The sequence below is a fragment of the Gopherus evgoodei genome, chromosome 2 (genome assembly GCF_007399415.2).
Source record: "Gopherus evgoodei ecotype Sinaloan lineage chromosome 2, rGopEvg1_v1.p, whole genome shotgun sequence".
In the NCBI taxonomy this organism is placed as follows: Eukaryota; Metazoa; Chordata; order Testudines; family Testudinidae; genus Gopherus; species Gopherus evgoodei.
In genome coordinates, this window is record NC_044323.1 from 239,637,591 (window position 1) to 239,659,969 (window position 22,379).

At 41.0% G+C, this 22,379-nt stretch overlaps 1 protein-coding gene across 1 annotated transcript in view; it reads right to left on the reverse strand.

Annotated features, from left to right (window-relative positions):
- Positions 1–7,114: 7,114 nt before the first annotated feature.
- STAU2 (staufen double-stranded RNA binding protein 2) overlaps positions 7,115–22,379 on the reverse strand; it is a 220,933-nt gene continuing 205,668 nt past the window's right edge. The window contains 2 exon segments of the mRNA XM_030553274.1: positions 7,115–8,999; positions 9,862–9,950. Coding sequence (XP_030409134.1) covers positions 8,906–8,999; positions 9,862–9,950 — 183 coding nt within the window. The 3' untranslated portion in view covers positions 7,115–8,905.

The window sequence follows — 22,379 nt, forward strand, 5'->3', positions numbered from 1 at the left end:
CAAGCACCATGTTAATGGCAAAGAAACACTGAACAGAACTGGAACCTTCCCAAGAAGTCACTGGGGTGCAGGTGTACCTGAAATTAAAAACTATGACTTTCTGTTTCTCCTTGCCTATAAAGGAGAGTACTGCAGTGGCAGTAGATGGACCTCTGCATGTCTAAAGATGGTTAGCACCCTTCTCTTCCAAAAGGAGGCATTGATAATATATGGCAATGATGGCACTGCAACCACACCACTTATTGTAAGGAAATATAATCTGCAAGTGTCCTTGGCTCAAATAAGATCAATCCAGAGAAGATAGAAATGATGGTGCTAGTTTGGGGGAAGAGCCAGCATAGTGCTGCCTGCTGCTGGTGTCCAGGAGATTTGGAAATCAGGCCTAATTTTGGATTTCTCCTGGATTTCCATGTTGCCTGAGTTCAAAAGTATAATTTTTCATCTGTGTTTGAGAAGGTCGTTTCAACTACTTCTCCAGGATGTGATTCTATCCAAGCCTTTGACTTTTTAACCAGTTTGTTGTGCTGCATCCTGAGGCTGGTAAATTTTCTGTTATAAGAAGATTATTGCATCAGACACATGCTCTTACCTGATGAAATAAGATCAGAAAGCTTCAGGCCAAATAGTTTTTACCTTATTCAGTCTGAGCCGCCTTTCTAGTTTGTGCAATAACTGCTTTGGGTGAAATCCTGGCCCCATTGAGGTCAATGGAAAAAAATCCCATTGCGTTCTGTGGAGTCAGTATTTCACCCATTCGCATTTGAAATTTTTTTAGCAGATTTTAGGCCTGGGCTACAGACAATTTCTGTGCTACTTAAAGATGCGGCATTTGGATCTTATTTGGCCTTTAGTCATGTTTTTGTTTTGGGGCTGTCTGTGCAGCTCTCATTAAAGCCAAGTTGTTAAAATAATAATAAAAAGGGCCCAAGCCTACAGCCTTGTTTGCCAATTGCAGCCCACAGTGAATCTTTGTGCCCAGGTTCTAACGATGGCCCTGCCGTAGATGCTGTACCTGAGGCGTGGGTGAGCAATGCACCTGCATGGCCACCTGGTCGAAATGCTCAAGCCTGAGCCTCATACACCACTGCTGGGTTGTGTAATGGGGTCCCAGTAGAACTGAGAATCAGGCCCAATTATGTTTTAATATTGATTTATTATTATTGCTGCATGTAAGCAATTTCAACAGGTGACACCATGACAAAAATATTACGGTGAACCTAAACAATAGGCAAAAACTAAGCAGACAGGCTTAGGCCCTCTGTTTTCAGTGCACAAGTTTATCTTCAACACATTGGAGGGAAGGGCATGAATTGCATTCTCCAGATAAATTTTTCCCTAATTTATTCCAGTGCAACCCTGCTGAATTCAAAGCACCAAAGTTGGCCCTGGAATAAATGGCTGTAACTCCACTGGAATTGTGCCTGGTTGTGCCACAGTTGATTGTGGCCCGGTGAGTGTCACTGGGTGGAGAGTGGAGGCTTGAGGTTGGAAATCACTCTTTGTAACTGCTTACTTTCTGTTTCCGACACATCAATTACTGGGGGCTAGTTAATTGGGAACACATTAGAAACATGTTTTCATTGTTGTGCCTGAAATTTCCTTTGTACTAAACTGTTACCAAATTAAAACATCCAGTACAAAAACATACACCCACCCGTGACTAACTGCATAAAGCAAACATCAAGCAGTGTGCTTTAAAATTAAAACAGTACGGGGCATGTGTTTTAATAGAAATCATCTCACAGAACCATTGTGCATGTCTGATCCACTAACTGCACGCTTCAGGCTCAAATCATTGCAAAGCAGGAAGGGGAAGGAACCCATGCAAGTATGGGCCATGAGTAGATGATATGAAGGGAAGACGTATAGAGATGGAGTCATTTTCCCCCCTCCAACGGACACTTTCTTCCATTAGTTTAGGGTTCTGTTTTTAGTGGGGACAGAGTAGGAGGTTAGCTGGACACAACATCCTTCTCTTCTTCTAGTTCCCAGGGAGATCTCCTGTGCAAGTCTTGCCAGACATACAAACTGATCACTAATACTATAGGTGCAGTTCCATGGAGATAACTAGCTATGTTTTAATAAGAGATCTGATGAAGAACAACAATCCTTTCCCACTTATAATGAAATGCTGCCCCTAGAGAACTACAAACTACAGAATATGTTAAGCAAGCTACTGATTTTCCTCTTAATTACAAAGGATGTTTTTGTTTGAATGTAGAGGGGAAATGAGACATGAAAAGCTGCTTACACAATACAAATGAAAGCAGAAAGAGGCAAGGACTCTGCATGTTTGTGGAGAAAGGCGCATAAATATTACCAACAATACACATTTGCCTAGCATTTAGGATCAGAAACAATGGCGGCTTTTTTACAAGACAAAAAATACTGATTAAGGACTTGATCCAACTCTTGTTGCAGTGAATGTGAGTCTTTCATTTGGAAGTTGGAGCAGAAACATGAATAAAACCCAGCAGCAACTCAATCTGACTGGTGAGTTCAAGGGTGGGTGGAGCTATCCAGGGTTTTTACACTTTCTTTAAAGAGGGCCTAATTTCATGGTCACCCTCAGGTCAAAGGGATTCCATAATGCTGGAATCACAGACTCACAAATGTAAACATTTCCCCTGTTGACACTATCAGTCCCCTGTGGCTCAGCCCCATTTCCTCATGCTTCAGAAGAATGAGATGATCTAGAGAAAGTAGGAAGCTCAGAACATTTTCCAGGATTCAGTCCATTAAGGGTCTTTTGGCAGAAATCTTCTTCACCTACCTCATCCCCACAAGCATCATACTGCTGTGTTCTGCACTAGTGCAGGAAATGCCTCTGTGTGTTTGGGATCCTAGTGATCAGTGTGCATTTATGAACATAAAAACCTCCTTCAGAATTTGCTGATTGTTGGCTGTTAGGATGTATGTGCAATTGGAGGCAATAAGTGGTCTAAAATTGACCATGTGAATGCTCTTGTTTTGAACTTCATTAGACACAAACTTCTCTGTGAAAAGACTTCTTGTGTGTGAGAGATATTGTGGTTCACTGCCCACAGAAGGTGCTTAAAATAGCTTGAAAACAAAATTAGGGCACATTTTTACCTGTGTACAATTCCCAATTACTAAAAGGTCTTATAGGCCCATAACTGCATAACCCTTATAATGGGAAAATTGACATGACCTTAATGATAGTGTCTCTGCTAAAGGAGGTAGCATGGAAGAAGTGGTCTATGGCAAGCGCTGTCACTTTGTGGCATGGTCAAATCATTTGTCTCACAATGTACTACAAGTTCCCCAACTGTAAAATAGCAAAAGACTGCTTGCTCCCCTTTGTGAAATGCTTCCTGGGTGAAAAATGCTGAGTGCAGGCTAAGTGGTGGTGGTTATTTCGCTTGCACTAGCACCTGCATTGTTCTAGGCACTTTGCAAACAAAAGTTGAAACAGACTCAGCCTCATAGAACGTACGATCTAAAACACTAACTACAAATGATTATTAGCCTAAGTGTTTCAGGCGCAGTAGACATATCTGGAACATGTCAGAGCATTTCAGATGCTCATCATGCATTTTTTTAAACCGTTAAACACAATGAAATATTTTTTATTTGCCAGTTTTGTAGAGGGAATAATCAGGGCTGTTGGAGGAAAAACCTCTTTGAGATCACTGCAGAGAAGCAGTTCCAAATAGTATTTGGTGCTGCTGTCTGGGGATCCAGTAGGAACAGGAATGGTCCTACTGGTGCACTAACAGGAATGGTCACATTTAAAGACTAGGGACACATTCACAACTGAGAACTCCCAGTGGGGATGAACTGGTCTCAGGATCTTTGGCAAATTATATAGCAAGGGTCAAACTCTGTCCAAAGTGCACAGCTATACTGGACTATTGAACGACGGCTGCGCTGTTGATAAACATGTTGCATGTAGCAGTGCTACACAGGTAACAGCAGTGCTACACAGACTGGAACACCTGCATTGTGTCACCAGCCTTAGCATGCCTCAAAAGTGGTCCTGTAAATTGGTATTATGAGATTCATGTGTAATGTCTTAATGTCAAGGCCCTCATGCTGCTCTCCATTCCTGTGAGTAAGAAGGACCACAACCTCCCTATTCCTGATCTATGGTCAGGGAAATCCATTCCCAGAGCCTCCCGCCCCATAGACGCCTCATCAAAGAGGCTCCAGGTCTTCAGGCTGGGAGGGATTAACTGTTAACAGCCAGCTGTGAACACCAACTGAGATGTGAACATCAGTTTGTGTTCTTCCTGGCTTGGACATCACCAGGAACGGACAATTCGGCAGTTGTAAAATAGTTACAAATTCTGTTACCAATTCATGACCCCGAAACAAATCCATCTCACTCGCCCAGCACTGTCCTGGCTCCACAGGTCTAATCACAGTTAAAAATAGTAGAAATATTACTTTTTTTGGTCAGAAAAATAAAGTCATGATGCTGACTAGACACTGGGAGCAGGCCTAGGAAGATGCAATTTTTGCTTGGATAGTTTTCTGAGCGTATGTAGTCTGGAACTGAGTCGTTAATAGTCAACCTTGTGCTCTTTCAAGAAACACAGCATCAGCTTTAATTAATCTTCAAAAATCCTTTAATGTTTAATGTTGAGCCTAAGGAAACATTGGTTCTGTTTCTCTAACTGCCTTCCACTTTGCGTGGTCACTTACACCTGCACAAAATAAACACAAAACACCAGCCACTGAGCCGGGTGGCATTTTACATTCTCTTTGTACAGGTATAAATGATCACACATGGCATGAAGCTGGGAAGAAGCAGGCCTCTTGTTAATACAGGTTTCACAAATACTAAAATTACATTGAACTTGGAAGGTTGCATTGTAAGTTAGTGCAGTAAATGCTCCAAAGGACACAGTGCCCAGGAACTGGCACTTACATTGTGACTCTCATGAGAATCAACCGGAATGTTCCACCTGGACTGCTCAGGGGTTTTATTTGTGAAGCGGAAGGCATTTTCTGGCGTCTGCCAGAGAAATGAAATTATCAGCTCCTTTTTGTCTGGGGCAAAGGCTGGATACCCCACATAAACAGTTTTGGGGAGACACCTGAAATTCAACACAGAGAAGAGGGCAACATAAGCTTGGAGGACACCGATGCGTCAGATGTTGACTATGTAGTTGTGTTTGTTTCTGAGTGTAACTCCAGGGGCAAGATTTTGGTTTGTTACTGAGTTTTACTGGAGGGGCTATCTGCCATTAACAGTTGTATTATGAACATGTATTATATAAAAGTGAAGAGTAGTTGGACTCTCAGGCAGACAAGCCTTCGCAGTTGCGCCGGAACGGACCAAATGGCAAATGATTGCTACAGCCGACTGTCTGGCTAAGCGTTGAAGAAGAAGTGCATTATGCCCAAGCAATCTCCTTGATTACACCCAGGCAATGTCACAAAAGTCAATGCTTTTGCTTGCATATGAATGACTTACCTTTGAATCTACTGCTCTAATTTAAACTTGTGCTATTCATGCTGCTGTATAACATGGAGAGCATGAAAAAAAGCAAAATTTCAGCCTGACAGTTTCCAAAGTTGGTAGAGATAGAGGGCCAAAGCCATTCTGGCATTGGTTCCTTCAGCCACCTGAGCCTCCAAGCGAACAGCACAAAATACATGGAGAAATCTGTTGGAGACTATGTTGGACTAGAGATGGCAGAGTTGGGAAGTGACTGATGTAGGCAATATTATCACCTGGGACAGATCTCCTATTCTGGCACACTTCTCATCAGGAGATGACGTTATTCTGAGCAACATCAGCTTCTCATCTTCAAGAAGCCAACCCATGGAAATGAGTGAGCACTGCTGTCAAGGGGTCGGGTGGGACTCAGTGTGGTGGTGCTAGCTCTGCTCTTGGATGTGCCCAGATCTGTTGATTTCCCTGGAGACCTCTGAACACCTGCACAATCCAAGGCTGTGCTACTCCACCCCTCCAAACGGCTGCTGCAAGTCCCTCCCCAGTCTCAGCAGGAGGAATATTCCCCTAAATACATGCAGTTCACCATGCAAAGTGTTTTTAAAATAGGTTTCTCTCTCCCTCTTGTGGGTTTCTAAAGGTAGGGGTTAATACGGCCTGTAATATGTACAGCATATTTGGAAACACTGTCAACAGTAATCTAAGCCAATGGCACTCAACCTTTCCACTACTGTACCCCTTTCAGGAGTCTGATTTGCCTTGCGTACCCCCAAGTTTCACCTTAGTTAAAAACTACTTGCTTACAAAATCAGACATAACAATAAAAATACAGAAGTGTCACAGCACACTATTACTGAAAAATTTCTGACTTTCTCATTTTACCATATAATTATAAAATAAATCAACTGCAATATAAATATTATACTTACATTTCAGTGTATAGTAATATAGAACAGTATAAACAAGTCATTGTATGAAATTTTAGTTTGTACTGACTTCACTAGTGCTTTTTATGCAGCCTGTTGTAAAACTAGGTAAATATCTAGATGAGTTGATGTACCCCCTGGAAGACCTCTGTGTACCCCCCAGGGGTACATGTACCCCTGGTTGAGACCCACTGGTCTAAGTGTGTCCTAGGTTAGCAGGCTGCTAGGCTGAAGGGTGCAGAAGAACCGCCCACTTCCATAGCCAATGGAGACAATACACTCCTTGAGCAAGACATTGGTCACAGTTCAATATTTCTCTATCATTTTAAGATCCTGATCCTGCCAAATGCCTCCTGGAAGTTACACACTTTCACACCAGCTAAGGTGCTCAGCATTAGAAGTGGCTGAAAAAAGGGAATCCATTTCTGAGAAAACATTGTTTTGAGGGGGAAATTTTTTTTTTTTTACCCTAAGCAGGATGAAATGTCAAATGTGAAACTTTTGGTTTGTTGACTGACCTCAGAGAAGGTTCTGTGTGAAAATGACAAAAGATGGCCCAGATACCAGAGAGCCTGGGCACCAGGGCCGGCTCCAGGCACCAGCATTCCAAGCTAGTGCTTGGGGTGGCAATCTGCAAGGGGTGGCAGTCTGTGTTGTTTTGCCCCCAAGCAGCACACTGAAGGGCAATTCGGCAGCAGCTTCTATGTTTAGCTGTCCGGGACGGCTTCAGCTAAACATAGAAGCTGCTGCCAAATTGCCGCCGCCGCAGAAATGAGGCTGCTGCCCTAAGGGTATATGGACTGCCCTCGCCGCCCGTGGCGGCAATTGGGCTGCTGCTTGGGGCGGCGAAAACTGTACAGCCGGCCCTGCTGGGTACTCAGCCTCTCCACCAGCATCCCCAGCTCTGGGAGCCAGACAGGCACTGTCCGTACCTGGAACTAGGGGGATGTGGGAAGGCAGAGCCCCCAGAAGTTGAGAACTCTGAGCATGAAGGTCCTTAGTACCTTCATGAGAGCAGGACTGAGCATTCTGCAGATGATCAGATGTAAAGCCACTACTTTGTGGATATAATTTTTCAGCAGCAACTAGCTTTGTGTGTATTATGATACTTGTTACCTTGCAGAGCATAGAGCATCAAAGGACTTTCACAGATGAGGCCCAGTTACATATGCAATTTGCACTGTTTCCGTACATTGCTATTTGTGTGTCTTCTGGTCAGGTGAGTCAGACAGGTTGTGATTTGTGGGTTATGTGCTTGTGAAATCTTATGTAATTCTATTGTTGTGCAGTCAACAGCTGTGTCATGTTTTTGTTGCATAAGATTTAAAAATGGAAAGCTCTTAAAAAAATTATATACTTGAGTCTAAAAGGAGCTTGTTACATATAAGTAGAACCATAGTTTCATAGGAGGCAGCCCTGTGGTAGAAGATATGGTCTAATCCAGTTCTTGTCATAGGTACTAGTTGTTCAATGTAAGTTTTTGTGACTTTTCAAGAAGTTTTGCTAGGTGAATATTTTTAGAGAATAAAGAAGAGATGACACCACCATTGTACACACGAACTGATGTGGTTTTACTGCATTCGCCCACATATCTGAACATTCTGGTACCGAGTGCAGCTGGCAGTTTCATCTCTAATACCATTCCTTCTATAAGGAAAATCTTTACATCTGTTTCAACTCTTTTCTTCCCTTTTCTAGATAACATTTCAATCCTATCTGCTGTTCCTGATCAGAATGCAGTTATTAAAAACACTCAGTTGATGCAAACAGTGGGTTGATACAACACACAGAATGGGGTGTAGATGTGCTTCACACAACAGAGAGCAGAATTAAGGGGGACATGTTCCTTGGAGGCAAGACGCCTCTCCAATTGATAACGGGGAGGGAAATCAAATACGGTAACTGCTTTTCCTGGAGTATATTGCAACTGATCTTTACTCACTAACATCAGTTCATGTTTAAGCAAAACCTTTTCATGATTTAAACGTCTGTTTGCATACAACTCTAAGTAGTGCATCTTAAAGTCATACATATTGATATAGAATGAAGAATGCATAATGGCTGCATAAAAAGATAAGCTGTATGACTATATATGAAGACAACAACTACAATTCTCACAGCACTGTCATTGGTTAATTTTAAAATATTCAAGCATTTATTTTAAAAAAGAGTAAAGCTGAACTTAAACTACACTATGAAAAAACTGTGTAACTGAATCAATGCTGACTCATATTAATCAGTTTTAAACTTTACCTTCTTTTCATAACACTTTGTTAATTGTTATTTTAAGTTCCAGTAACATGATCAGATTTCTGCTGCCTCTGGGCAATTGAGTTATGATCTGATCTCAAGTTCTGAGGAAAATGCTCAAATTTTATTTCCTCCCAGTTGAATAAACAGTACCATGTATACTATCTCTTGTGTTAGAATAGCGTTGTCTTCACATAAGACTCAAATAATGGTATTAGTCATTCATTTCCTCGTACACATACACCCTATTGCGTGTTGACAGGTTTATAAGGATGCAGTGGCGGCCGTGGGTGCTGGGAAGTTCCTAGACGACAGCCTTTGAATCCTTGCAGTCCTGAGCAATGGTGCCTGAGTTAGTCTGTTTATTGTCTGCTTTCTCTCCCAGATGCTTGACTTGTCTGAAAGATTAATACATTAACAAGAGCGGTAAGGTCCAGGGTTGCACATCTTTAAGACATGTTTATTAGCAGATGGCACATGAGATTCAAAGGTCACCATGAAAGGTGACATTTTAAAGTGAAACAACAATATTTATGTTCAGATACTATGCTGATGAGATCATGTGGAAAATGTTTCTGATTAAATCAGTTTTATAAATAGGCACAGTGTATCTATTGAAAATTCCAAATGCCACTTATATTTATAGTCTATCTCTTACACGTAAGACTATTTTGTTCTTTTTGCTACATTAAAAGTTGGAAAAATGTACTATTTTGTACAAACAATCCTATTTCTTTCAAAGTAATTAATTTTAAAAAAATCCACTATGAAACTTACATCTATTGTATATTCCTCAGAGCTAAAATTCTAGATCAGTGTTCTTAAGGACTGAAAAAAATTCTGCTTTACTTTCAAATTATTTAGGATAAAATTGACATTACATACATAAACACTGATTGGCAGAAAGCTACTTACATGCTACATCATGCACTGCAACCTGTTTGACTAAAAGCAAGATGGATCACTAAAATAAAATTTCCAGTTACTCCTGTTAGGCTAATTGCATAATAAACAACAATTAAAAAGGAAAATCTCTGCATGAGAAGGCTGACTGCATCATTACTAGTTAGTAAACACTACAACTAGCACTAAAAGTGAAATGCTTTTTATGTGAGCAAATTGTCAAATTATATGTGAATTCTAGAGGAAATGAACTACAGATTTTGCTAAGTTCTAAAAGGGCAATTAAGCTTTTAATTAACATTTTTTATGTGGCACAGCACATAGTCATTAAAATATAAAAGACTAAATGACACTTACTTTTCAAGTGTTCCATTTTCAACCTTCATAGCCCCTTCCACTGGATCCAGTCCCTGTTCCGAAAACTGTTTCAAGGCACTTAAAGCTGCCTGCATAAAAAATGAGTTGTCAACGACTAGTATTGTAATGATATAATTAAGGTAGTCACTAATGGCAGTTCTTTTTAAATGCATCTCTTATATATTGCAGCAAATTAAGTTAGGATGGTAGTAAAGAATCTATAGTACAACGCCATGATAAACAGCTGGTTTGTGAGCAAACATAATGATATATTCACCTCTCTGTGCATATGAGTAACTCCCATTAAGGGTTAAGGAAAGTTGTGTTACTAGCATTAAGGAGAGAATATGCCCATTAGAATTCTCATTTCTCTAGCCTATGAAGTCTTCCCAGCCTTCCTTAGTGTGTTTATGGAGCTCACACTTCCGTTTGGTCCTGAGGAGGGAATCTTAGGTCAGTCATTCTTGCAAAACTCATAGACTTTACGGTCAGAAGAGACCATCATGATCAGCTAGTTCAGTGGTTCTCAGCCCACAGGCCACATGTGGCCCAATTAGCATACAGCTGTGACCTACCTGTGCACTGAAAAAAAAAATAAAAAATGTGCCGGTTGGGCTTGGCAGGAGGTGGGGCTGGCTGACAGGGAGAGGTGCTGGTAGCCCTGTTGCAGCGCTCTTGGCAGCAACTGGGGAGGTGAGTGTGGCAGGAGGGCAGTGTGTGGGAGAGTGGGTCTCTGGGCAGTGAGGGAGTAGAGGGAGAAGGGCAGCATAGGCCCAGGAACTAAGGGTATGCAAAGGGGCTGTTTTACTTGGGGCTTTGGTCCTGTAGCCATGTGGTCCTGGTTGCCTGCCCCACAGCCACGGGGCCCCTGCTCCATGGTGGTGGGGGTGTATGTGCTGGACATAGGGGTTGGGGGGATTAGCAGGGGTGGTCTCTGGGCAGGGGGTTCAGTGCGGTGTGTGGTGCGGATCTGCCCCCAAGGAGAAGGGACAGGCTGGCAGTGCAGGGCTGGGCGGGCCAGTGTATCTGGCACAGTGGTTCTCAACCTGCAGCCCACAATGGTAAATAGGTTGAGAAATCACTGATCTAGTCTGAACTCCTGCACATTGCTGTCCACAGAGCCTCACCCACCCACTCCTGTCATAGACCCTTAACCTCTGGCTGAGTTACTGGAGTCCTCAAAAATCATGATTTAAAGACTTCAAATTACAGAACATCCAAGAGAGGTGAGTTGTATCAGGGCCGGTTCCAGGGGTTTTGCCGTCCCAAGCAGCCAAAACAAAAACAAAAACAAGACGCGATTGTGATCTGCGGCAATTCAGTGGGAGGTCCTTCGCTCCGAGCAGGAGCAAGGGATCCTCCACTGAATTGCCGCCGAATACCTGGACATGCTGCCCCTCTCCAGAGTGGCTGCCCCAAGCACCTGCTTGCTAAGTTGGTGCCTGGAGCCAGCCCTGGGTCGCGTAATGTAATGAAAAGGAGGAACACTGAAAGGGTAGCGGTGGAGGAACATACCTACATTCCAACAGCCAGATCTAGAACAGCACTGTGGGTGGCACTGATATATCTTATACATCAGTCAATGAAAGACACTTAGAAGGTACATGAGCCTATGCTGGATGCACTGTACACTTTGCATTCTGTGTTGTAACTGAAATCAATATATTTGAAAATGTAGAAAACATCCAAAATTATTTAAAAAAATGGTATTCTATTATTGTTTAACAGTGCGATTAATAGTGATTTTTTTTAATCGCACAATTAACCACGATTAATTTTTTTAATCGCTTGACAGCCCTATTAATTTTGTTTTCTTCTTTTCTGAAATCCTCTTGGCACTTCTTGGGTCACTGAAGGCTTCCCAGAATATGACATCAGGTATAGATTGCAATGAGGGTTCTGATATTTGTGATGCCACAGTCTTGGATACCTTCAGTGAACCAGGAAGTTTTGAGAGTCTCAGAGGAAAAAAAAAAGATTTTAAAAAAGTTAGTTAAAACTTTTTGTATGCTCAATGCCGGATGCAGCCTAGTTATTAGGGACATTTTGATAACAAAATCTGTTTTTAGATTAGCTTTGCATTTCAACTTTAAGACAAAACAGGTGGCAACTTGTTTGTTAGAATGGATGTGTTCTGAAGATGAGATATGTAGTATCTGAAAGTTTCATAATCAATGCTTGCTAATTAATCATGGGAAAGCTTTTGTCTCAGTTGCCAGAGCAGTTAGCAGAGAGAAGAGGGATTTACCTAGCAAACGGAAGCAGGTGTAGGGGAGGAGACAGAAGCAATGGAATAAAGAATGCACTTACAAAAAAAAATTCAAGTCCTATCAATTGTAATATTTATCTGGCACGTAAATACCTTGCAATGCTGGCTATGAAAGTGCCATGCAAATAAATGCCTGTTCTCACTTTCTGTAAATGAGAAGAAGGCAGCATTATCTCCTGTAAATGTAAACAAACTTGTTTGTCTTAGCGATTAGCTGAACAAGAAGTAGAACTGAGTTGACTTGTAGGCTCTGAAGTTTTACATTGTTTTGTTTTTGAGTGTTATGTAACAAAAAAAATCTACATTTGTAAGTTGCACTTTCACGACAAAAATTGCACTACTATACTTGTATGAGATGAATTGAAAAATACTATTTCTTTTATCATTTTTACAGTGCAAATATTTGTAATACAATATAATATACACTTTGATTTCAATTACAACACAGAATACAATATATATGAAAATGTAGAAAAACATCCAAAATATTAAAAAATTTCAATTGGTATTCTATTGTTTAACGGTGCGATTAAAACTGTGATTAATCATATTTAATTTTTTTTAGTTAATCACCTGAGTTAAACGTGAGTAATCCACAGCCCTAAAAATTAACACACATTTCTGTGTCAAAAGCTATGTTAGAGGGGACATTCAACAAGAAGATCTAGGCTGAATTTATTTTTTGCTCTGTAATTCACCTTTATCCTGAAATCGGTAGTTTTCCATTCCTCAAGGGCCAACCCCAGAATAAACATTTAGAAATTGGATTGTTCAGTGAAGTTTCTTTATTCCTACTTGTCCACATGAACAGGTTCTCTGTATGCTTTTATCTGAATTTTCAGTTCCGGTTGGACCAGAGACACAGCTATCACCCCAATAATCACACACGGGCTACTGTTGGAACAAAATGCTGGATCTGCTTTCACAATTAAAGTGATAGTTATGTTTCCTGGATTCTCTCAATAGTGCCTTCCCTTGAAAAGTATGTTAACACAGTTTAAATATTGCTAGAGAATGTGTATCCGGGCCAGCTGAATAGCAGCACAAGGATTGTTATGCTGCATTATACTAGTGGTCCATCCATTCCAATATCCTGTTTCTGACAATGAACAGTATTTAAAACTTTCAGAAGACAGCACAAGAAACTCCAAAATGGGCAAGCATGGAGTAACTTGACCCTCAGAGAAGTTTCTTCCTAATTCCGGGCAGTTAGTAGTTGGCTTATATCAAGAAGCATGAGGATTTGTACATTTTAATCTTATCAAATGCAATTTTAGATTTTTATTATCCATATAAATAGCTGAACCTTTAAAAATATCCTGCTAAACTTGTGTTTATCAGCATTACCTACATGCCCCCCTTGCCCTGCCACCCAGTCCTCCTTGACTTCCAATGTATTAACACTGATAACTGCTTGTCTTGTCTTGTCTGCCCCCTCCTCCATTGATGTAGTTGTTTATTCCCTCTATTCTACAGTCTTCACCACCTTCAACTCTTTTGTTACTCTCTCCCATCACATAGTCTGCCTTACCAAAGCCCAGTTTTGGATCAACCCAAGTATCTGCTTCCTCTGTTCCACCTCTAGCAACTCTAGGAAAGTCATATGATCATGCAAGCTTCCTCCACAATAAATTTGTTCTCTTCCTTGTGCAGTTCTGCTACTTTCCTAGCCAAGCAGCTTTATTTTTCCACCTTGACTGACATGCCCTATTCCCTCCCTTCCCTTCTCCTCTGATAAGATTTCTCATCTACTCTCTTCTAACCCCTCCATATGTTCCAGTGGATAATTCTCCTCATCCGATTCTGTTTTGTCTCTCGTCCCCCCTCTCCCTTATCCTTCTCAAAGGCTCCTTCCCCTCACAATACAAGCACGCTTTAGTCTCCTTCATCATAAAGAATTAAATCAAAATTCTACCCTTGACTCCCACCTGCCTCTCCAAACACTATCCCTTTACTGCCAAGCTTATTGAACACACCATGTACGACTGCTGCCTTGAGTTCCTCTCCTCCAACTTCATTCTTTACCTTCTTTAAACCACCTTCCTGACCTTGAAACTGCTCTCATTAAAGTCTCCAGTGACCTCTATTCTATCTTTGTTCTCCTTGAGCTCTCAGAGGCCTTTGACACCACTGACCCATTCGCTACTTCTTAAATTTCAGTTTTCTGTTGCCTTTTGAGACTCTGTTCTCTTATGTTGCTCTTTCTGTGGACTGTTGAGTGGGTCTTCTTCTCCTCTTTCTAGTGGGTATTCCTCAAGGCTCATTCTTTGGCTCCCTACTCGTCTCTTGATACCTTTTCTTTCAGAGCTCTTAACCACAAGCAAGGCTTCAGATACCACCTCTGTATTGACTACTCACAAATTTACCTCTCCATTAAAGGTTTGCCTCTTTCCATCCAATCTCAGATCTTCATCTATCTTTCCGACATCTCCATATGGATGTCCAGCTGGCAACATGGCCAAAACTGAGCTTTTGAACTCCAACCCAAAAGCCTTCCTATTTTTCCTTCACATTGAATAATTCCACCATTCAGTCACTCAAATCAGTTATTTCCCTCTTATAAATCTCTGCACATCCAGACCATGTCCAAGTCTCACTGCTTCTACCTACATAATATTTCTAAGATTTGTCCTATTTTATCTGTCCAGTCTGCCAGGAGCTCATCATCTCACACCTCAATTTATGTAATTTCCTCTCTAGCACTGAAGCCAGCCACACTGCCTCCCTCAGGTCAGTTCAAAGTGCTGATGCTGGGATAATCTTACTGACACTGGCATTCTGACCACATCCACCCCCTTTGCTGTTTCCTTCCAGTGGCTACCTGTCTTCCACTGCATGAAACAGAATCTCCTTGTCTTTGTCTTCAAAGCCCATCATCCTTTAGCCCCACTCTATCAGATCTATGAGCTCTCAACCTTTACCTTTTCTCTACCAATAATGCCAGCCATGATTTTCTGATTAGCTGCTTGTCCTTCAATCACCTCTATGCTTTCTCCTATACCACCTCCTATGCATGGGGAAAAACTCACTGTTATAATTTGTAAATCCATCACCTTATCCTCATTAAGACATCTGCTGTGATGCCTACAAAATCAATACTGTCTGGCATTGGTTAGGGCAGTGGCAAACTGAGACGTCTGCTTTTCTGTTACCTTATCGCCATTTGTCTGTTTAATCCATCGGTTGCTTCCTGTCTGATGCCAAGATTGTAAATTCTCTGGGGCAGGAACTGTTGTCTTGTTTTAACTTGTCTGTATAGTGCAGGATGGATTGATATAAATCAGCAGAAAGGAAACCTTGATTTAAGTAATCAATTTTTAACTTGTTTTCAGTTGGTATTTATTAGGTATTTTCCTAAAGAAAGGTTGGTTCTCATTGGTTGGTAACCATTTAAAAATGTTGATTTGCAACTAAATATAGTTTTTATACTAAATTTGTTATTATTATTATTTGCTAATCACACATTTAAGCAATTATATATCTTAGCATGCATTGATTCACTTATTTTTGCATTATGTTAGGAAATGATACATTTCTTATTTACTGGATGATTACTTTTTTTTTAGTTGTGATTTGCATCAAGCTCTATTTGGATAAAAATTGGAATTCAATTAAAAATGCACAAAAAGCACTTTTTAAAATTGTTTCCTACATAAACTAACCTTAAATGTTCTGGATACTTTTTTTATAGAAGTTTATCAAAACACATTTTGTATTGAAAACCAGCTGGTTTATTAAACAACAGATGCATTATCTGTAGTTACTGAATTGAATTGATTGTTTCTGGTCACCATGTCTTTAAAGACTTTTGAGCCAGTAGATTTCATTCTCACATCTAGTTTGTATTTGTAGATTGAGGAAAGCAAGCTTTCCAGCTATGTCAGCTCCCAATCAGTTTCTTAACTTTCAATGAACTAGCCATTAAACTGTACTAGTTGAATAAACTGAAATGAAGAAAATATTGTCTCTATACCTGCAGAAAGCTGTCAAATGCTGATTTAGCACTTCAACAAACTGGTTCCAGGTGCTTATTCAGTGATTTCCACCAGTTCAGCGGTTTGACTTTCTTTAAAGCTTTGGCAGCAAACATGTACTGCTTAATATATTCTAAATTAAATGTAGTCTGTATTAAATATAATTAACAATTTTAGTATTACAGTGAGTTTAGGCTTTTAACATATGTTATCAGAATTGTAAATAGTTTTATTTCTAAGAAGCAAAATGTATTAATTTAAATAGAAAAACTGATTTAAATAAAAATATTTTAATTTACAATAATTTTTTTCTTTTTATCCATGCTGCTCTACATCCTAGCACAATGGAGCCATGATCCTTGATTGGGTCTTATAGGTGATATTATATTAATTAATAGGCATCCAGCTTCTATTTTGTAGAAGTGAGTTCACAGGTTAATTATGTGCTGTTACCTTCACAAAAACTCATGGAGGATGGGCGAGGTCCCAGGGGACTGGAGAAGGAAGTTACTGATCTTTAAAAAAGTGAATGAAGAGGACCCAGAGAATTATAGACCAGTCATCCTAACTTTGGTACCTGGAAAGATACTGGAACAAATTATTAAACAATCAGTTTGTAAGTACCTGGAGGATAATCGGGTTATAAGGAATAGCCAGCACAGATTTGTCAAGAACAAATCATGGCAACCAACCTAATTTCCTTCTTTGACCAGATTAATGGCCTAGTGGATAGGAAGAAAGCAGTAGATGTGATATATTCTGATTTCAGTTGACTTTTGACACAGTCTCACTTGACAGTCTCAAAAGTAAATGAGAGAAATGTGGTCTAGATGAAATTGTTATAAAGTGAGTGCACCACTGGCAGAAAGATCATACTCAGAGTAGTTATCTACGGTTTGCTCCAACCGAGAGGGCGTAGTTAGTGAGGTCCCATACAGGTCAGTCCTGAGTCTAGTACAAGTCAATATTTTCATTAATCATTTGGTTAATGGAATGGAGAATCTGCTTATAAAACTTGCAGATGACACCAAACTGAGAGGACTGCAAGCACTTTGAGGACAGGATTAGAATTCAAAATGACCTTGATACATCAGAAAATTGGTCTGAAATCAGCAAGATGAAATTCAGTCAAGACAAGCGCAAAGTATTCACTTACACCCCAGAATTATTCCTTCCTATTAACAAGAGTGTTGTATGTAAGACATGAGTGGTAACTATTCCACACTACTTGGTACTGGTGAAGCCTCAGCTGGAGTACTGTATCCAATTCTGGGTGCCACTTCAAGAAAAATGTCAACAAATTTGAGAGTCCAGAGGAGAGCAACAAAAATGATCAAAGGTTTAGGAAACTTGACCTATGAGGAAAGGTTAAAAAAAACTGGGCATGTTTAGTCTTAGAAAAGAAGATGGAGAAGGGACCTGATAATAGTCTTCAAATATGTTAAGGGCTGTTATATGGAGGACAGTTATCAATTGTTCTCAGTGAATACTGAAGGTAGGGTAAGTAGTAATGGACTTGATCTGCAGCAAAGGAGATTTAAGTTAGATATTAGGAAAAACTTTCTAACTATAAAGGTTGTTAAGTTCTGGAATGGGCTTCCAAGGAACGTTGAGGAACCCTCATCACTGGAGGTTTTTAAAAACAGATTGGACAAACAGCTGTCAGGGATGGTCTAGGAATACTTGGTCCTGCCTTGGTGCAAGGGATCAGACTTGATGACCTCTCAAAGTCCCTTTCAGCCTTGCATTTTTATGATTCTGTGAACTACAAGTCACTGAAAACAATTGTCAAGAGCCAAAATGGGCCTATACAGACTTCTTTTTTAATTCATTGTTAAAATTATTGGGATCAGAATAAATTTTCTTGTTACATATTTAGTATTGTTTTACTTGTCTAACTGCCTATGGAGGAGATATGCTAAAGAGGATTAAAAGTTGTAGAGTATCTTCAACAAGTATTTCTTTAATCTTTGCTGAAACACTATTTTGGAACTTCTTAAAGGAATATTACCCCGGATCTCACAATAGCGTTCGTAAAAACATCTATTTTCCTCTTTCTTTGGCAGTGGAAGAATATCACTGCAAAAATAAACTGTGCTGAATGAAGGCACTCGTCTTTACTACCCTGATGTCAAGGATGGAAACATGGGACATTTTTATTTGATTTATATAGCAGGGAAAATATTCAGTAAGATACCATTCAATGTTAAATAATATTTGTAATACTCCTCCAAAACTTTAAAAAGAAATCTTGATGCTTATTTTGTGAAAACAATCCAATTAGTCTCACTTTTCTTGTAACATTGAGAACAGAGGTGCGTGCACACATACTTCTCACCAGGGCTGGCTCTACTGTTTTTGCCGCCCCAAGTAGCGCGCCGAATTGCCGCGGGACAGCGGGGGCAGTCTGTGTGCCGTTAGGGCGGCACGTGCATTTCCGTGGCGGTGGCAATTCGAAGGCAGCTTCTGTCTTCAGCCAGACAAATGAACATAGAAGCTGCTGCCGAATTGCTGTGGCCGCAGAAATGCGCGTGCCGCCCTATGGGCACATGGACTGCTCCCACCATCCGGCGGCAACTCGGCGCTCTGCTTGGGGCAAAAACACAGGGACTGCTGCCCCTTGCAGATTGCTGCCCTAAGCACCTGCTTGAGATGCTAGTGCCTGCAGCCGGCCCTGCTTCTCACAGAGATCCAAACATGGCGGACACAAAAAGCAAACTAACAATATTTTAAACTATCTATCACTCTTTCATGATTTGTGATACTATGTGGGAATGTAGCAAACTCAGGTCTAAAGTAAAGGTCTACCCTAAACTACTGAAGTCATTTCACAAATATCCTTGAATTAGCTTGTGGAACTTATCACATAGTAATAGCTTGCAAGACACTTTGTGAGGGTAAAGTTAAGCTTCCCGGTGCTCAACAATGTCTTGTGCTTCTCCTGCCCATCTCTTCTGGGAAAGGTGTGGAAAGTGTCCTCTTAACTCCGCATTTTCCAATTTTCTATAGTGTGTACACTGGCTTGCAAAGCTACCTGTCTTGTAAGATGAAGGTAAGGAGATCTTAACTCTATAGTTCATGGTTTTACAATGTTTGGATTTAAGAAATTAAACTCTTTCTTTTTGGAAGGACACAAGAAGCATCAGGCACTACTGAACACCTGTAACTTTAACTCCACAGTAACAAAAGAATGTTTTTTGTGGGGTTAGGGGAGGGTTTTTTGTTTTTTTTTTTTAAGAAAAAGGGAAAGTGGAAGACTACTGTAGGAAACACAATTGAGGGGCATTGCACGGAGAACGGGGATGTGTAGAGACTTCCTGGATGTACGTCCAGCCCCTTAATTATGTACTGTTTCTCTGCTTCCTTCTGGCTTCCCCGTACTTCTGTTAGGAGCCGGATGGGGGCAACTGATAACTGAGGGGCTGTGAGCAGGAATTGACCTGGTAGCTGCACTCCTCACAGCTCTTCATCATTTACCTGCTCCCCAACTCCGTGCCCATGATAAACTTGGAGAAGCTGGAGGTAGGAAGGAAGCTAGTAGCTGAGCGGCTATGCAGAGTAGAAGCAGAAGGGGGTTTAAGTTTTGTGCAATGAAGAAGAGCTACAAGCAAAGACTATGGGCTAATTTTCGTCCATAATTAAATTCTATGGCCTCACTGGACTTACACCCACATGAATTTGACTTGATAAAAATAACTTCTGAACTTCAGTTAAATGTAAAAGAAAAAAATGGAACATTTGACAATGAATCTGGTGAACAATGTCTGTTTTTAAAGGCTTGATACTTCCTTCCATTGAGAGTTTTCTTACAAGAGAGCATCTGCACAGATTTTATATATAAATATATATATATATAGCGCAAGAGAGAAATATTTCTCTCCCCCAGAAGATTTTACAACTGTTTTGTGAATAAAGACCCATAGGTTATACAACAGATGTTTTTGGCACTGCAGTAACTATACAGAAAACAAGTGATACATGAAATGTGTAAAAGATATGATGCCAACAGGAAGCGCTACATTGCTTTTTGTTTGTCTTGGCTGCCATCTATTATAAAAATGTGTGTATATCAGGATGGAGATGGAGGTTTCCAGTTATTTTGGCTATTTGCAGCTTTACTTAAGTCAATTTGCAATTAGTGAATGGTATTGAAATTTGTGAATATTCTTCCTGCTTCCCTCTATAGGGATTAAATGTTTTGTAATGACAATCTAACAACATTAAGTCATTCTTTCACAGAGACCAGCAGGCAGAGCCTGCACTAGAGCATATGTATTTCAGCTCACGTCCACATGATAAAGATTTCATGGGGTCTTTTTAACACAGCGTACAGCTGTTTTTTCTCTCTTTAGATCTGTTGCATTTCAGAATCTTCCTATGAAACTCAAATAGCCAAATGTTGTTGTCTTCGATGTGTGTTTCCAGTTGACTTTATTGCTTGTATCTCAGAGCAGATTATGACCCTAATTATTCCTATCAAGTACTCAGTGACCACAAACTTCATCACAGGAATGCCACAGTCGTGGTAAATATACTGTTCAAAAGTGTCAGCTCACGGTGAGGTGCCTTCAATCTCCAGTTGTCATGGATGGTACCTAGCCCAAAATGCCGCAATCTGTGACAGCACAAAAAATACTGCAACCGGCATTCACAAGTAGATTATGTACACCCTGAAAACACATGTGGGGCGGGGTCAGGCCCGGGTTGGCTCTCCCTCCATATTCTAGCCACCGAGCTTTATCTCTGCACCCCAACTGGTCCCTCCCCTGTATCCATAGCTGCCAGATCCCGCCTGTCACAGCCCCACAGGTAAGCAGAGATGCCACGCCCCTCTCAGCTCTGTCTCACCAAGGGACCTCAGAATCCAACCAGGAGGGGTGACAGGGCCAGGCCCTAGTTGCCCGCCCTGGTGAGGGGAGCGGGTAGCAGGGAGGTGCAGGCTGGAGCTGCATCCTGAGTCTGTGCAAAGCCTTGCCACCATGACAGGGAACATGACACTGCTCCCACCTTGAGTGTGAGGCCACATGTACCCCTCCTGCATCCCCCAAATTCTCCCCCTCAGTACACTCACCCAGCACCCTCCTACCAAATATCCTCTCCCTGTACATACTCACACATCCCTCCAGGCTCCCCAGTTTTGGGGGTTTGATTTTAGAGTTCATGGTCATCTCTTAGCTTTGTTGCTTATGTAGACAAACTCCTGCTGGGGCTTGTAGCTTTTTTTAAATCATCAAATCTGTACTAGGTATCTGATGAAAGATTTCATTTGTTATTTGACATATAGACCAATGTGTTAATAAAAAAAACCCTTTGTTCCAATAAATAGATTAGACTACTTTGGAGCTAGTTTTTAACTGACTTGAGGCTATTAATGCAGTAGAAATCTGGCAACCACTCCTCTCACAGAGTTCAGTGCCTAACTCTGCCTGGGATACTTTTTCCTCTCGTCTCTTCAATTCAGGTGCGTAGGATGTTTCTTACAAGAAGCTACGGTGGGGGGGTGAGGGGAGAGAGGAGAACCTTCCTCATATCTTTTAACCCATGGTTAGGGTACTTAGCTGGAAATGTGGGAGATCTTTGGCTCAAGTCATCCCTCTGCAAGATGAAGAGAAGGGATTTAAACACGGTTCTGCCACCTCTGAGGTGAGTACCCTAACCAGTGGTATATAATACAAGACAGGGGTAAGCAACCTATGGCACATGTGCCGAAGCCAGCACGCGAGCTGCTTTTCAGTGGCACTCACATTGCCCTGGTCCTGGCCACCAGTCCAGAGGGACTGCATTTTAATTTATTTTTAAATGAAGCTTCTTAAACATTTAAAAACCTTATTTACTTTACATATAACAATAGTTTAGTTTTATATTATAGACTTATAGAAAGAGACCTTCTAAAAACATTAAAATGTATTACTGGCACACAAAACCTTAAATTAGAGTGAATAAATGAAGACTCGGCACACCACTTCGGAAAGGTTGCTGACCCCTGATATAGGATATTCTGATGTGGAACTCCCTCAGTCCCTTCTGTTAAAGCTGTTCCACTTCAGGTACATAAAGGGTCAGCAGATCAGAGAGAGTGCATGCAAGCATGAAACTGAGACTATAGGAGGTTAGAGCAGTCCCCCAGACTGTGGGTGATCCAGGATCCAGTCCCCAGGCTCCAATCACTCTCCACTTATTTATCTGCAGTGGAACAGCTTGAGCAGGAGAGACTGAGGGAGCCCCACATTGGAATATCCTATAGCCCAGTGCTTAGGGCTGGCAGATCCCTGCTA